Source organism: Zalophus californianus, chromosome 7 (genome assembly GCF_009762305.2).
Source record: "Zalophus californianus isolate mZalCal1 chromosome 7, mZalCal1.pri.v2, whole genome shotgun sequence".
NCBI lineage: Eukaryota > Metazoa > Chordata > Mammalia > Carnivora > Otariidae > Zalophus > Zalophus californianus.
In genome coordinates, this window is record NC_045601.1 from 83,443,189 (window position 1) to 83,461,329 (window position 18,141).

The following is an 18,141-nucleotide window of genomic DNA, read 5'->3' on the forward strand; positions in this document are numbered from 1 at the left end:
ATGAGAAATGACTTTGAGGGACTTTATGCAAAGATACATTGCTCTCAAAGTGCTCCCTGCTTGGGGTCAGGTGACCGACGGAGTTTAAACCATCATTGTTTTTCAAGAACCATGGTGGTTACTTTTAGAATTTCAGTGGGCTTTATGAAATGATTTATTAGAAAATAAGCATGAAATAGTAGCAATAAATCTCTATAAAAGTTTGAATTTCTTTAATCTTTAAGTTCAGTCTGTGAATGCTGAGGAACAACACTGAGTCCATTTAGTTTTGTGCCTGAGGTGCTACTGAACAGGTTTGAATCTCTTGAAGGGCAAGAGAGAATAAGACAATCCAAATATCAACACGTACGTGTGTGTGTGTGTGTGTGTGTGTGTGTGTGTTTGTGTATGTGTGGTTTGTTTTGGGAACGTGAAGAGGCTTGATGAGAGCACCAGCTGTCACAGTGATACCTACTTGGTAGGGCTGCAGGTGTGCAAGGCCTTCAAGTGTGGCTTCCAGGTTGCAATGGAAACAGATTTCTCATCAGCTGCATAACTACGCCAAACGCACTGCATGTGGCATACGTGGGGACATAAAAAAGAAAAAACAAAAGAGAGGAGAAAATAGAATAAAATGAAAAGGGAGATTATTAAGTTAATATATATTAAGAATCTTTTCCTTGTCATACTTGGCCCCGATTAAATGCCCAGAGGGTGAAGAAGGCGACTTTGGCATTTTCAGCCTGCTGTTAAACACATTCTGCCACATCAGTGGAACTGGTTTTCAAAACAACTCACACCAGACAATAAAAGTACCAAAAAGTATAACATAAAAGCAACCTGTGAATTGGCTAGGAAAGGAGATGATATTATCCGAGGTAAACTATCTGAGCAAGAACATGCATTCCGGGAACGACTGCACATCTTTAGTCACCATTTGATAAGATAGTGGCAAAGGACTACCTACAACCCACAATGCAACTAGTAAACTAACAGTAAACCAGCTAGTAAACTAATGAAAGGGTCATTAATGAACATTAATTAGTGTCATTCCCTGACATTGGACTGTGTAATACTGCTAATGCTAAAAATGGGGACAGTGATAATAAAAAGCAGGGCTAAAACAAGACAGGGAAAATGTACTCTCTAGGAATATAATTGGAAAGTTAAAAATTTAATGTCATGGTCTAAGAATATGTTAGGGCTTTTTGATGTAAAACATAAGCTCTCTCTACTTTATATAATTACAACTGACATATATAATACAATGTATCTTCACGTAGTCCTTACACTGGAAAGGTGGATTCAGACTCTTATTTTGTAGAAGAGAAAAATAAAGCCTCAGGTAAATTAAGAGGTTTACACAAGGTTGGTAGAGTTGAGACATTATCTCAGACTGCCTGGTTCTTGGTCATAGAATCCCTCTGTTGCCCTTTGCTTACTACCTGATGGCTATTGCTGGAAAAGTTTCCCTCCAAACTGTCCATCTGGGAGATTGCCCGAACTTATTTTCTATATAGATGTTAGTGAATTTTTTTCCTTTGTAATAAGTCTGCAAACATTTCTAATGACAAAGTGTTTACTCCAATATCCCGAGAGAAGTTTTTTTTATTATAATTCATAAATCAAAGCATTCTACTTTATGTGGCAGATCCATTTAAACGGGTCATTCATGATTTTGAAACTTACAATGAAAAAAACAGTGATCTAATAATAGGCCTTTTCTTGAGAATATCATTAAATAAATATGCCCTGAACAAAAAGACTTAAAAGTTGACCCAACAACTTTGGGAAACTGTTTGGCAGTATCTATTAAAGCTGGATATTTATACATATACATACCCTATGATACAGCTACACATTCCTACATACATACTCAATGATGTGTTTATATATATTCATCAAAAGATATGTAGTATCATGTTCAAAACTGCACTGCTCTTAATAAGCTGAAGCTGGAAATGCTCAAACACCTACCAACAGAAGAATAAATAGGTAAAATGTGGTACATTAACATAGTGGAATAGTCCACAGTAATAGCACGCTGGAACTATGCTCAGTGATGAATGAACTTTATATGAATCACGTTGAGTGAAAGAGACGAGACACAAAAGAGGACATGCTGTGTGATTCCATTTGATTTATGCTGTTTGAAGGCATCACAGTGGTTACCCTTGGGGGACAGTGATTGAGAAAGGATACATAGAAGGTACTGGTCATGTTCTGTTTCTTTATCTGGGTGCTGGTTACACAGGAGTGCTCAGTTCTCTTTAGGTATGTGCTCTATTCTGTATGCATATTACACTTCAGTAAAATGTTCAAGAAGTGATATAAAAAACTAGGAAAATATATCTTAAGACCTGAGGATATTTAAAAAAATATTATTAAGGAAGGTTTAAATAATTGAAGCGGGGTTCCTTGCCTGGAGCTTTGCTTACATGGCTCATTGTTGATTTATCTTACAAATCTGTGAAAACTTATGCTAAGCATCTTGGCATCTTAAAGAGAGTAAAACAATTATCACATCATCTTGAAATGTTAGTTTTTGCAAATAATGTTTAAACACAGTTTACAGAGTGACCTAGAGTAATCAATGAAAACACATGGGTTTATCATTGCAGTTTCTTATATAGTGAGGCCCAGGGAAACTCCAATGCTCTGACAGCACAGATGGCTACTTTAATTAAACAATTTTCATAGAAGGCATCATATAGATGTGAACTCAGATGCTTTGAAAGCAAGACCTGTGTAGAACTGGAAGCACCCAGCAAGCCTGTGCATTATTAGATACCAGTGAAAAAAATCCCAAACAAAACAACAAAAAAGGGGACGAAGACATTACCTGCCCATGTTACAAAGAACTAGGGATGAACCAGGCCTCTTTTAGAAAATTAAAGATTTCCTTAAAAATGAGTCCTGATTTCTTGCTCTTTTTCTATTAAGTTGATCTCAGGAGCTAAGCTCTTATGCCCTTCATTACTCTTCTCCTAAAAATGTCTTGGAAATGGGAGATACAGAAGGAGCAGTGGCATCTGAATCGGAGCGGATATTAGTTAACAGTAGAGATGGAAATGGAAAGTGTAACTTCATTAGTCTTATAATCTTAACAACTTTGTCCCGTCCTTAGCTTGCTCACTCAACTAATTGCTTCAGGTACCTGAACCTCAAGGCCACGACCATATGATCAAGTAGCTGATCTTCCTACATTTAAAGCCAAAATCACACAGTGGTTGGCAAGAGAAAAATAATGCCCCAGAGGGATTTAATTGACATGGCAAATGTACTCCAAAGGATAGGGCAACAAGAAACAAAATGAAAGCCAAATTTACCATTTATCAGGTGACCCTGATGCTCTAGGCAGCCAAACAAATTCAAACTTTGGTCTATAATTATAAGTACAATATCAGTATAATTAAGTCTTTAAAGGGAGTATTTAGTTTGTATTGTCTAGAGTATTACAGCTATGGCACATTTGACCCTTTCTGGAAATTTTAGTTTCAGGTCACCTTCCAAAGTATAATTAACATGGAACTGATTATTTTCAAGGTACAGGATTTAAGAAGTTGGAGTACAAAAAGATTTAGGGTGAAAACCAGCAATCCCTTCCCCACCTTGCTTCTCATTACTTTTTGTTCCTTAGAGGTAAACCCCCTTCACCTCTTACAGCTGTTGCTTCTATTTTTAAGAATTCTTATTTTTAAGGATTGTTCTCATACTTATGTTTCTTGATATTTCAATTTTAGGCATTACCAATTAGCTTCCCGCCATGAAAAATAATGGCAGCTCACTCACACATCCTATTTCTTTCCTTTTATCCGAACAACAACTTTTAGTTCAGTTGCTATTTAGCATTTGCACTATTATGACCATGTAACTACTGTTCCTAGTTCAGCAATGTGGTGTACCAGGACTACTTTTACTTTCCTATATATAGAGTTTTGTTTTGTCTTAGAGTAATTATTGCCCTATTTCAATTTCTTGATTTGCTTTTTTGTACCTCTTACAAATACATTGCCCAGCTAATAGAACTCTAAAATTCCACTCCTCAAATACATCATGGAATCTGTCAGTTTCATTTTTTATTTCCTTGGAGATCTATTTCCTGGAGCTCTCCAGCCTCCTGCTTCCTCTGCTCTTGAGACCTGCTTGAGCTTTTGTTCTGGGCTTCTCTTCCTATCATCCTGGGAATTCCCTTGGTTCTTTTTTGGGTGGGATCTCTTCTTTCCTGGATCCCGTGTCTCTTCTTGGTTTATCTTCTTGTTTTAGAAGAGTAATTCTATCCAAGTAGCTTTTTTTTTTTTTTAAATTCAGCTTTATTTAGGTATAACTGACATAAAACTGTAAGACAAGTGAAGTGTATATCATGGTGATTTGTTAGATGTATATATTACCCCCATGTCTTTATTTTCTTCTTCTTCTTCTTCTTCATCTTTATTTTCTTCTTTTTTTGTGAAAACAACTAAGCTCTACTCTTAGCAGATTTCAGTGATATAATACAGTGTTCTCAACTATAGTTCCTATGTTGTACATTAGATCCTCAGACCTTATTCATCTTATAGCTGAAAGTTTTTACCCTTTTACTCTATTTACCCGACACTCCAGCCCCTGGCAACCACTTTTTACTCTGCTTCTAGGAGTTTGACTTTAAAAAAATTCAGATTCCATATATAAGTGAGACCATGCCGTATTTGTCTCCTTCTGTCTGGCTATTTCACTTAGACTAATGCCTTCAAAGTCCATCCATGTTGCCACCAATTGAGGAATTTTCATGCTTCTCATGGTTGAAATAACGTTCCTTTGTATACATATACCACTGTGGAAAACAGGATGGCAGTTCCTCAAAAAATAAGAAGCAGAACTACCATTATGATCCAGTAACCCCACTTCTGGGTTTATATCCAAAGGAAATGAAAACTGGATATCAAAGTGCTATCTGCACTCCTGTGTTCAATGCCACACTCTCCATAACACCCCAAATGTGGAAATAATCTAAGTGTCCTATTAATGGATGAATGGACAAAGAAGATGTGATATGAAAGCTAATGCCATCTTAATTCTTTACCCTTTGGATACATCCTGCCCAGAAGGCACGTAAGGTCCTTTTTGCAAGTGTTCTTTTGTTTGCAGTGCTGGGCACTTGGTGGGCCCAGGGTGGACCCTGAGTGACCACTCAGTTCTGGAGAATCATAATATAACATTTCTTTGCTAAAATCCTCCCTTAATTTCCCTGTACTCTTTTTGAGGTATTAGTTGGATATTTGATCTCCTGGTAGCATCATCCAACTTTCCTTCTTTTTTGGTCTTATTTTCTATCTCTGTCTTTTTCTTCTAATTTCTGGGAGGTTTTCACAGCTTTAGCTCTGTTCCATTTTCTTTTCTTTTCTTTTTTTTTCTGCCATCATGTTTCACACATCTAGGAAACTTTTTCTCAGGCTGTTCTTATTTATGAATAAAGCACTAAAAAAGATTATTATAAGCTCTGTATAAGGCTTGAGAGTATTGACTGGTGGCCTTACTTCAGGGTAACTGGGTGAAGACTCAGGTGGAAGCCGAAGTCTCAATATATAATTATTTTTTCTTTTGGGCTGCATAGCTTCCCCATAGCAGTATCTTCTAATCTCTTCCCTTCAGGAGAATAAGCCTGTCGGTCAGCGTCCACTTCACAAACTTTCACTTAATTCTCCTGTTTCTCTTTCCAGCAAGCATCTTGGCTCCACCCTGACCTGGTCCAATCTTTCTCAAAATAAACCCCCTAATGTGGCATTTTTGAAGTATCTTTAAATGCTAGCCCCAAGACTTCAGAGATCCATAAACGAGGACACAACTGCTGCTATTTGAAAGGAGTAATGCATTATGATTCAGACCCCAGGGACTGAGTCCTAGCTCTTCCTAGGCTTGGCCTGAAGATCAAGTGACATCATGTATTAGAAACACCCTGCAAACTGAAAAATACTTTGCAAGTCTGGGCATTATTAATAAAAGCTGCGGCATTTGGGCAGGTATTCAAGCTGTTTTCTTTTCCCAGACTGCCCCATTTGAAATGAAAAGTTAATTTAAATAAATCATGCAAAGATATTGACACAGCTAAATTTGCTGAAAGCTGCTGGGGTTTTCAACTTTTCTCTAAAACCCAGAAAGGCTGGTTAATTTAATTGTCTCACCAACCAAATGACAAAGCAATTTGGGCCTCCCAGTGCCTTTTTATTTTTTTTATTTATGTTAATTTTTTATTGAAGTATAATTGACATATAACATTAGTTTCAGGTGTACAGCATAATGATTTGATATTTGTATATTATGTGAAATGATCACCATAATTATTCTAGTCTCCTTCAGTGCCCTTTGAGAAAGATAGTGGCTCTGGCTTAAAACAAATGACATTACTCTTGGTCTTGATCCTTTGTGTGTTCAGCAAATCAAGGCAGGTTTATTGGGTGAGAAAATAAATGGATCAGCAAGTAAGGATTGCTTTTCAATCTACTGCATCCTTAAAAATAAATTTCTGCAATATATAATCAAAGCTTAAAGCTCTGAATTCTGGCTAAGGATTACAGCAAGGAAGAACAATGAAAACATTTAATAATTATATTATTATTCCTATGTCTAGTAAAAAATCAATTGCATTTGGATGGGGGGAGAACAGTTGCCTTTTAAATTTGTAGATTCTACTTTGATTAATGAAATTATGATTAGATTTTAAAGGTATTCTTGAGCATTTTAAGTCTTTCATTTTATACTATTTTTTGTTCAGCATAACACATAAGCTGGAGTTTTAAGTAAAAGAAAATTAGTGATTTCACAAATATTACCTACGTCTGCATTAGTTTAATTATTATTTTTTATTGAAGCATAGTTGACACACACTGTTACATTAGTTTCCGGTGTACAGCATAGCGATTTGACAATTCTATATGTTATTGTTGTGTTTACCACAAGTGCAGCTTCCATCTGTCACCATATAACGCTATTACAATACCATTGTCTATATTCCCCATGCTGTACCTTTCATCCCCGTGACTTATTCACTCCATAACTGGAAGCATGTACCTTTCACTCCCCTTCACCCATTTTACCCAGTCTCTTATCCCCCACCCCTACGGCAATCATCAGTTTGTTCTCTTATGGGTCTGTTTGTTTTTTGTTTGTTTGTTTTATTTTTTTAGATTCTACATATAAGTGAAATCATATGGTATTGTCTTTGTCTGACTTATTTCACTTAGTATAATACCCTCTAAGTCCATCCTTGTTGTCACAAACAGCAAGAACTCACTCTTTTTTATGGGTGAGTAATATTCCATTGTATAAGTATACCACATATTTTTTATCCATTCATCTATTGATGGACACTTGGGTTGCTTTCATATCTTGGCTATTGTAAATGATGCTGCAGTAAACATAGGGATGCATATATTTTTTTCAAATTAGTGTTTTTATTTTCTTTGCGTAAATACCTAGTAGTGGAATTACTGGATCACATGTTATTCCTATTTTTAAATTTTTGAGGAAACTCCACACTGTCTTCCACAATTGCTGCACCAATTTACATCCCCACCAACAGTGTACAAGGGTTCCTTTTACTCCACATTCTCACCAACACTTGTTATTTCTTGTCTTTTTGATTTTAGCCATCCAGACAGGTGTGAGGGGATCTCTCACTGTGGTTTTGGTTTGCATTCCAATGATGATGAGTGATGTTGAGCATCTTTTCATGTGTCTGTTGGCCATCTGTATGTTTTCTTTGGAAAACCGTCTATTCAGGTCCTCTGCTGATTTTTAAATAGGACTCTTTGTTTTTTTTTTTTTTTTTTTTTTGGTGTTGAGTTGTATAAGTTCTTTATATATTTTGGATATTACATCCTTATTGGATATACCATTTGTAAATATCTTCTCTCATTCTAAGTACGCTGCTTTTTCATTTTGTTGATGGTTTCCTTTGCTGTGTAAAAGCTTCTTACTTGTACAAGTTTAATTATTGATCACAGTATATGTTATATAATCCAGTTCCATAAAATGAAATTCTAGATCTCTGAGCACAACTGTTTGGTCAGCCTCTCAGTCTTTATGGGTTACCTGAAAGGAAGGCCTTGTCTGGCTTTAGCTGTGGACTTATAATTACCTCTGGTCCATTGATTTGCTACAAGAGTGGCAGTCTGTTTTCAAGTTCAATTGGAAATTGTTTTTGCACAATTTAGTGGTTGATAAGTTAGATCAGGGAAGTTCCTCCAATATTCTGGTATATCTGTCTTGTACAATATGGTAGCCAGTATCTATCATAATGCTACTGACCTCTTGAGATATGGCTAGTGCCACTGAGGAATTGAATTTATAAGCTTAAATAGCCACATGTAGCTATTGGCAACTGTACTGGGCAGTAGAGTTCTATATCATCACAAGGGATACGTGCAGGAGAAATGCCTCAAAGGGCTCACTTTCAAACAGAACAGTTGATATTCTAAAACGTTTTTTTTTATATAGAGCCCCCTTTTAATATCCAGAAGTATCAAGGATCTGTACCTAAAAGTGGTTATATTTTGAGTATGTGTTGATTGAGAAAATATAAATAGAAAAGCTAAGAAATAATTTAGTAAGGATTTTAAATACATTTGAACTTTATTTGTGATAACAATATCTCCATTCTCCTGAGAGCAAGGAGTCCTGACATGGGTAAGATATATGATGGTTCCATATATAGACAGGGCTTGGTGCCCCGGACAGATGTAAGGAACCCATAGAAGAGCTTCTGCACTCGCCAAGTTGGAAAACACTGTTCTAGAATTAAAAGATGAGAAGGAAAGATATTAAAAGATAAAAATAGTAAGAAGAAAAATTCACTGAAAGTGTGGCAACATTTCATAAGGGTTAAGAAGCACCAAAGGATGAAAGGCTAACAGCTCTGGGCCTCAGGTGTTTTGTGTGCATACTAAAGTGTGTGACACCTCTTTCCATTATGGGGATTATTATTTGGCTTCAAATCTTCAACTTCTACTACTTAGGAATCTTTTTCTTTTAGAGAACAACATTTCTCTTTAATGCTCTTTTAAAACCCAAGCATTAAAAAAATAGAGATGGTTTGCATTAGAAGTCATGCCCAATGGTCTGTCAATAGTTGTAGTTTGAGTTAAAGATTAATACTTACTTAGTCATTAGATATAAAATGATGTCCTTCATGATATAACTGAACTGCCCTCACCTGCTTCTTTCCCCTGCTCCATTTCTGTTGGATGTCCTGCCCATTACAGCTGCAGACAAAGGCTAAAGGTAGGGTTGTGCAGTGGTTACCCCTCACCAGTGCACCCACTTAAACCTACAATCTAAATGAAAACAGTGTGCTTGTCACTACACCATGAAGACAAATCTCCTAGCATCTCAGATCGCCACTCCAAACCCCAACAGTTTAGAAGTTCTGCGTCCGCCACTGTTTGGCGGGAAGGGAAGAAATCTCAGACTGTCTCCATAATTAAACACCAGCTTCATGGCATGGATTTAGAGAAGAATATACTTTGTGATTCTTAAACAACCTGGTTTTAGGATGGTTCTATTCTCAAAAGATATGGATGGCAATAGGAGAAGCATTCCTTGCTAATGCTGAAGCAAACCCAGAGTTATTGAAAAGAAAATGAAAATTAAACAGCCTTGTATTATGAGGTAGTTTCATATAATATGCTTATTACTTCATATTCTCAAACGTTGACATATTCCATAATCCCACCAGCTCTTAAAATAGGATGAACTATTTCAAGTTATTGCTCTAGGTGGCATTAAAAGCAATCCCATGGGCAGTAAACCTTGACATCCTAAACAAATATGCTGTTCTTCAGAGCAGTGGCATACATCTGCCTGGAGAAAGTAATCGTAATGCAGGGAACAATGCCATGTTCTGCTCCATCACTTAATGATCAATTATGTTTCATCAAGTCATCCGTAAGATACATTAGGTCATTCCAGGACCGACACAACTGCTAACCTCCGCATGTCCTCGCTGGCATGGTTAATAAATCTGAGCAACGCATGGGCCATTTGTTGAAAATACATATTTTTCTCTTTGGGGGGAGGGGGGCTCGTCTACCCAAATCCAAGACTGTACATTAAGTTCCAATTTCATTTTTATGAACAAAACAAATCCGTAGCTCTCCCAAGCAGTGAGGCACAAAGACTGGAAAATGACCCAGCAAGCACTCACATAGAGACAGATGTTGCCATCAACCTGTTACATTGACATTTACCTGAATGAGGTTGGCAGCTGGGTTCCTTCTTTTCTCAAAGTGTTTCTGACGGTGCTGTTCTTGTACTTTTAATGCAAAACCTGAGCCAAGAATGCCCTGGAACAAAATACAAAAATAGTACTTAAAATTTTTTTCGAAAGGACTATTAAGTAAGACAAATATTTAAAAAAACCCTCAAAAATGAGTCTGAGAAAAGACAAACATTGTGCAACCTGTTGGTAAACATATTACTTATTAAAACAAATACTATTTACCTCTGTTATAACACCACTGGCAATGGCAAGTTCTGAGGCAAGCCTGTCAAGAAATGTAACAACTTTTGTTCTTGAGTAAATCAACCAGGCAATGCCATTTATGATTTCTTATAGTGTGGTAAGAAGCACCACAATTATAAATAAAAATCTCAATTTTGAAAAGTTTGTGTGTGTGTGTGTGTGGCCTTCTCCGTGACACTTCTTTATGTTTAAGTTAGAGTAAATGGTTGTATCCATTTGGAATTGGGGGGCATGATGGAGTTTAGAGGATAGGAATTCTGGTTTGGACAGAGGTGGGTTTAAAATTTGGGACAGTTAATGTCTTGCTACTGTAGACATGGGAGTTTTTCTAGCACTTTGATGATACTCTGAAATTTTATATTTTCCATTCTTGAAATGGTGGGGGCATATTTAAAATCTGTCCCAGCTTAATGATCCATGATGCTATATTTCTACACCTACTAAAGTAAAGTGAAAGGGGTGGGGGGAGACAGCTATCCAGACACTCAATTTTGAAGATAGTAAGTTTTCCATTTTGCCTGTTTATATAATAAAGACAAGAGCACGGGTTATTGCAAAGCACATTCCTACTTCCCTGAGTTTTAATCTCATACTTTTAGCATTCCTTACCTTTTTGGTTTTAGCTCACCTATTGAGATTTTAGGGTTAGTAAGACGAGTTGTCTCTCCTAGGTTTATATTAGTACTTTGGCTAAGTACTTTACTTCCTTCTGCTTATCATTTTGATCTGCCAAAATCCTGGCTCTTTGAAATGCCTCCTTCTTTGCAGTTTGTTTTGGTCTTACATCAGTGGAATCAAGATACTTTGTTTCAGCCTTACGTTGGCTTTTGGAGCTGCTGCATTCAGTCTCTGGGCTTTGTCCATAAGTCTCCACTTTATTGGCATGGGACATGGAGCTCCCCTGCTTTCAAGTCTGTGGATTTCACCGGCTAGCTATAAATTATTACCTTTTTATTAAACTTCAAGGAGTCTAACCCTTAGGCTAGAGATGGATGTCTTATAAGCACTGAGTCAGTATTTGCTGTAGATAGGGAATGGTTGTTTTTCTTTTCTTTATATTTTTAAAGTAGCTCTAAGATGGTCTAGGCTACTGTGGCAGGTGGTGGGGTTCTCATCGATAGGAGGTGTGAAGTCTCGGCTGGATGACAACTTGGGGAAGATACTTTTGGACTCTAGGTCACCTTTAACCTTCCTTCTTATCTTAGATGTCACAATTCTGAGCATATCCATGACAATAACCAGACAATCAGTAATGCAATTATGTTTAAAATACAGCTATATGATAATACAGTTTGCTATTAATGAGCAAAATCGACTCCATATTAATTAGGGTGAATGACTGTACCGTGAAATTAGAAATTACATCATAGGTTCTGTTTTCCATCTGTCTTTTTCTGTGATTGTCTCATGCCATCTGAGATCTTCATTAGGTTGAGGCTACATCAACCAAACTTCGTGCAAACATAAAAACCCAGTCTGTATGATCTTGTTTGTTGATTTAAACAACAATTCCCTCTAACTAGAGGTTATAAAAATGGTCTTCCAACTTCAGTCATTTATAACTCCTAAATTTTTCCCTGCTATTTGAAAGCAGGAAAGATTTATTTTCCTTTTAATGTTATTTTTCATGAAATATAAACATATAAAAGAATATAAAACAGAGTTTATATGACATATTTGTTGCATGTATTGTGTGTATGTACATTATGTGCATAGTGTATGTAATCCACTCATGGAGCATAATTCAGATTTTGTAGACATTAAATTAACAGCAATAGCCACCATTTTTGGGCACTTACGTGAAAATGAGGTTTAGAGTTAGATCCCTTTTGGAAAATAAAGACAGGCCCTACATAGCACGAACTCAGCATTTGCCAAACAAACTAAAATGTGCTAAAAATCACACTGGCATTGCTTAGAAACATATATTAGTAGTTGGCAAATGTTTACTACATATCTCTTGCACCAGATTGTACACTACAAAAGTTATTAAACCAGCTCTGCTCATTGTCTCATTATGGCTCCATTCCAATTTTCTTCCACCTCTTAAGTACATAGCTCAGTGAACCTAATGAAAGGTCTGCTAAAATGAAGTCCATCATGTTTTATATATTTAACTTATGAGAGATAAATATGATACAGATGTATATAATCCATGTGTGGTCCCTTCAAATATCAACATCAATATGATGAAAATTCTCAGAAATTGAGTTTTGTTTTAATTCATCATCTAAGATCATGTGACTTAAATCTTTAGGTTTTACGTTTTAGTGCTATGTTGAGAAGTGCTACATAAACAGTAACTGCAGAGAAAATATGTTTTGGTAAATATTTTAAATATTTATCCCTTTTTACCTCCTAGATTTAAGGAGCCCACTGTGCATCTCACACAGGCAGACAGGCTCGACTGAATGATGCTCTTAGAAGGAAGGAAGGGAGCATCCGAAAGAGGAGAGAGGCCTGTGCCTGAGGACGATGCTGAGGAGCAGAGTACCTCTGCCTGCTCATTAGTTCTGGGATGTTGTGGGCCTCAAGGAAAGTGACGTCCCCGTGGAGTTTGGGAAGGGTGGCCTGCGTGCCTCTCTGATGTTCAGGAGAGTCCTTCTGCTTTGAAGACAGGTGGGGAAAGGTTCTTCTCTTTCTTGGTCCTTGGGTTTCCTGGGTGGGAGGAACCCCAGGCCAGGGATGGCTCACGACTCACCTCTAACTTTCCCAGCAAAATGTGCTCTCCTAAATCTTAATCACACGATGCTGTTGCAGGCAGGTACCTAAGACATAATGGCATTTCCAGCCACCTTGTTTTTTCTTTCTGGTATGGTATATATGGACCATTTAGTCTTTCATTCAATAAATAAGAACTCAGCACCTAATGTGAGGTTGCAGTAAGACATTGTGGTAAAGCCAACTTCTCTTGCCATTGTTAGGGAATGTTCTGTTCTGTGCAAGCAAGTTTTTCACATTTCCCACGGACATTAATTTAAATTGCATATATGGAAATTGTAATCACTTTATTGGGAAATATTTCCAAGCATGACTGCTTCGTCTCTGACCTTTAACTTAGTGGAATGACATAATTTAACCTTCCTGTGAAAGTCCAGAGGTTCATCATGGGGACCGGTATTTGGCTGTGCTGGACTCCTTTGTTGTTAGTCTTCCACCATCTCTTCTTGTTACAATATTTGTTCAATCAGACTACCTCTCTGCCTTTGCTGTTTATAATCTTCAGAGAGCTGTGAAATATGTAGCTCAGCTTATCAGAATTTTCTCTAAATTAAGAACAGGTTATGAATTAGGTCTCAAGAGGCTCTCCCATGAGGACAGCACACACACGGCTGTCGATCTTAATAGCCCAGAGGTTGCCTCCGACCCTGTTTGTAGCTTTTCACCAGATCACAGAGGTTGTTTTATATGTGGTCTCAGGAGCATAAACACAAAAACAGCAGGTATTTTGGTTAAAAAAAAGCCCAAGAATGTGTCTTACTGTTTCTAAAAGTATTTTCATGTAGGGAATTTGATTATTGAAAGACTCTCTGCTCTGTTCTGGATTGTTGAGCTTGCCAGATAAGTTGATCGTGGATAAGTGAGATGTTTTTTTGACTCTCCTTGATTTTGTCACTTCACAACAGGAAACAATATATCTAGATTCATACAGAAAATGGAAGAAGCACTTCATGAAAGTTTTCTTCATGACAAGCACTTGACTTATATTACCACATTGGCCTTCACAAAATTTCTCTGGGTGCCATAATTCTTCCTCTTTCATGCAGATGAGGAAATGTACCCAAGGTTACTGTTATTGGCTGAACTGCATCCCTCTGGAATTCATATGTTGGAGTCCTAATTCCCAGTACCTTAGAATTTGACCTTACTTGGAGATCAGGTCTTTACAGCAGTAATCAAGTTACAAGGAGGTCATTAGGATGGGCCCTAATATATGCCCGGTGCCCTTATGAAAGGGGATTTGGACATAGACGGGTACAGAGGGAAGACCATGGGAAGATACAGGGCGAAGACTGTCACCCACGAGCCAAGGAAAGCAGTCTGGAAGAGTACCTTCTCTCATGGCCCTCAGAGGGAACCAACCCTGCCATCCCCTCGATTTTGGACTTCTCAACTCCAGAACTGCGAGGTAACAGGTTTCTGTTGTTAAAGCCACCCAGTCTGTGATACCTTTACAGCAGCCCCAGCAAATGAACACAGTCACGTTGGTAGTGCGTGACAAAACCACGCAGCACGTGGCTTTACATTCAAGCTAAGATCGAATGCTCAAGCGAATGCACAGTCTTTTCAGCGTCTTCTCTGTGGTCTTGTATGGTCTGGGGCCGAAGCAGCTGGTCAATCCAGAGTTGAGCTCCGGGTACGGGAACGACATGAGCATCCTCGGCGCTCAGTCCCAGGCAGAACAGGAGCCCCGTGAGCTAAAGGCCAGAGTGCTGAAAATCCCTAGTCCCTTGGTTTCCTTTGGAGGGGTGCTCTGGGGTCTCCGTTCAGCAGAGGCTGTGACGCAGCTGAGCGTCTGTCCAGAGCAAGAGTGAGGCTCTTGTTCCTTAAGCATGACCGCTGCCATGACTGTCACGCTCCTTTTTGTTGGCTCTTTTCCCCTACAAGAGGTGGAGTGGACAAAAGTGAGAGTTTGGGGATGGAGGCAAACTGTAATATTTTGACCAACTAACTGCCTTTGAAGAAACAAGAAGATAAAATGATCAGAAAACAAACTTCATCTGTTGGGAAAATAATCAGAAGCTTGGGAGAAGATAAATGTGCTCTTCATTCTGACAAGATGCAGAAGCTGTTCATGAGGAAAAATCAATGACGATGACAGAAAGAATAAATCATCTGACACACAGAAAGCCTTTAAGGTCATATGCTTTTCACTCAAATGGAGAGGTAAATATTCCACTTGTCACATCCATTTCTTCAGCAGCACACGTTATAAGCCAAAATGGAGAGGTCAGTTTAAAAAGAAGATATCTTTAAATGTTTACACACATTTTAAATGTATTAGTAGCACGTTGACTGAGAGGTGATGCCATCTGAATTATTATTTGGTCATAAAGACCTAGCCAGGATAAAACTCCCAGGTTGAGCATCTCCAAGGGACGACCATATTTCATAAGTTTTCCAACGAGATGTATGTAGAAAGGTCAACATTATATCAATACAATTATATTTGTAAGCGATATAGATATGTTCCCGGGCATTCCAATTTGTGAAAGCTGATGCTAATAAACCTCTAAGATCTAATTTAAATGGCTTTATTTTTGCAAAGATACTCACGGCAGGAAGTGCAAAGAAAGAAATGCCAAGAAGCGCAAAGCCTGCAGAAAGCAATCTTCCCAGCCAAGTTAGGGGGGTTTTGTCTCCATAGCCAATCGTTGTCAATGTAATCTAAAAACAAAATAAATAGAACATGCAGCTTAAGTACTTGAGAGGAAAGTTAGGACCTATGAACAGGAGGCAAAGCCACTTTCCCACTAAATCATTATTCAACAAGCCTCGTTGGTGCATTTTATTACTGTGCCTTAATTTTCCGTGACGCATAACAGAGCTTCTCTTTGTTTAAGGAAGGGAATAACCTACATACTTGTTCCTTCCTTATAACACAATTTTCCATCTTTTCTAAGTGTATTCAAAGAAAGGTTATTTAAATAAGTGGATAACCATCAGTGATACAGAAATGATAGCACCATGGATTTAGGACTGGATCAGTACACAAAACAATAATTTATGTTAATTAAAGCTGTCTATTTATTACCTTGGCAGGCATTTCCTGGAGGTCTGGTGTGTGCAAGGTACGTGTTATGATTTGTAGTGGAACAAAAATGAGAGGTACATAGTTCTTGTCCTAAGATATTTACGGCATAAGACGGGAGACACGTCACACACAAATCATTGAAACACAGAATCGGGCCAGACAAGTATTATGATGGATGCAAAAATAATCTGCTATGGGGATTCAAAGAACAGACTGGTCATCACCATCTTGGGGGAGCCAAGGAGGCTTTATCAGGGAGATGTCAGCATCCCTAGGCTTTGAAAGAGAAGCAATATTTTGAGAGGCAGAAATGAAGAAGAGGGTGATCTAGGGAGGGAAAAGGGGTGGCCAGCCGCATAGCAGTGAGGACAAATAGGGTAGGTTCTAGAAAGTATAAGTTGTTCAGTTGGGCTGAGGCATGGTGGGTCTGAAGAGGATTAGTGGAAGAGATTAGCTAGATATGCTGTAGCTAGATCAGGGAGTGTCTTTGAAAAACGATATTTGGATCATGTCTCTGCCATGATCACACTGCTCTGGGATCTTCCCATGTGTCTTAGGACAAAGTCCCAGCTCCTCTCCGGGGCCCACAAGGTTCTGCATGACCTAGCATAATGATGGGGCAAGTGAACTGGGACTGTATGGGAGTGCAGAGTAAAGAGGTGTGTTAGGAAGTGCAATAGAAATGCGTTTGTTAATTGTCCGGGATGAAAAGGGAGACTAAGTCAACAAGGACTTAAACATTTCAAGGGGAAGATGGTTGTGCCATAAATAGAAATACGATAATGGGAAATAGAAGATTTTGGAGCAAAGACAGAGAGTTTGGTTTTGCAAATAAGTGCTTTTTAAATGATAGCATGACTCTGATCTAGAAATGTCGAGCAGGAAATTGAGATAAAGAGCTCAAGTCTTGAAAGAGAAATTGGGTTCGGCATGAGATTTGGGTTTTGGAATCAGGCACAGGATGATTGTTGAGGCTTCATGAATAAATGAGACTGCAAAGGCTGCAAAGAAGGGGTCCAAGGACACCTCGGGGAACAGACACTGAAGGGATGGGAGGGAAAGGAAAGTCAGAGAAGAATAAATGTTTTAAAAAGTAAGGGAACTGGAAATGGGTTATATAAATGGAAACTCAACAGAGAAGGGAGTTTCATAAAGGACCAGGTGATCCCTAGTCTCACAGTCTCATAGAAAACAGGACAGTGAGGACTGAGAAAAGATACTGGATATGGAGATCAATGGCCACTGATTTCCAAGAAAGCGGTTGCTTTGGTTTTATCCTCCGACCTGGCCTTGGACAGTGGGGTTACATTTGAGAGGCAGAAATGACAGGAGACGATGCTCCAGGATACCAGACCTTTCAGAAACTTTCAACTCAGCTCCTGAGCCCTCCCCAGCTTTCTTCTCTCCTCACTTGCATGGTTTTTCTCTTGGTATCTTTGGTGGCTCCTCTTATGTAGCACCTCCTATGCTAGTCAACCTTTGACTGTTGGATTCTTAAGGTTTGGTTCTGAGTTCTCTCTTTTTAAAAATTTTATTCTTCTCTCACTTTCTTTCCTCTTCCATCCCCTCTTTTTTTCTCTTTTCCCAGGTGATTTTTTAAAAAGGTTTTATTATATTTATTTGAGAGAGAGACAGAGTGAGAGAGAACACGAGCTGGGGGAGGAGGGGCAGAGGGAGAAGCAGACTCCCCACTGAGCGGGGACCCTGATGTGGGACTCGATCCCAGGACCCTGGGATCACGACCCGAGCCGAATGCAGATGCTCAACCTATGGAGCCAGCCAGGCGCCCCCTTCCCAGGTGATCTTAAGTGTTCTCCTGGATTTAAATACCATTTTTATGGTGCACAACAAATTCATACCTCCAGGCCAGATTCTTCTGAGTTCTAGATTCACATATGTGCAGCAGGCT

The 18,141-nt window shown here is 38.4% G+C and overlaps 1 protein-coding gene across 3 annotated transcripts in view; it reads right to left on the reverse strand.

The window, feature by feature from the left end:
• Positions 1–18,141, reverse strand: part of KCNQ5 (potassium voltage-gated channel subfamily Q member 5) — a 498,060-nt gene that overhangs the window by 73,112 nt on the left and 406,807 nt on the right. For all 3 annotated transcript variants that reach the window (XM_027603133.2, XM_027603132.2, XM_027603134.2), the window contains 3 exons: positions 15,755–15,865; positions 10,203–10,298; positions 455–549 (listed from right to left, as the gene is read on the reverse strand). In XM_027603133.2, coding sequence (XP_027458934.1) covers positions 455–549; positions 10,203–10,298; positions 15,755–15,865 — 302 coding nt within the window. The remainder of the gene's footprint in view (positions 1–454; positions 550–10,202; positions 10,299–15,754; positions 15,866–18,141) is intronic.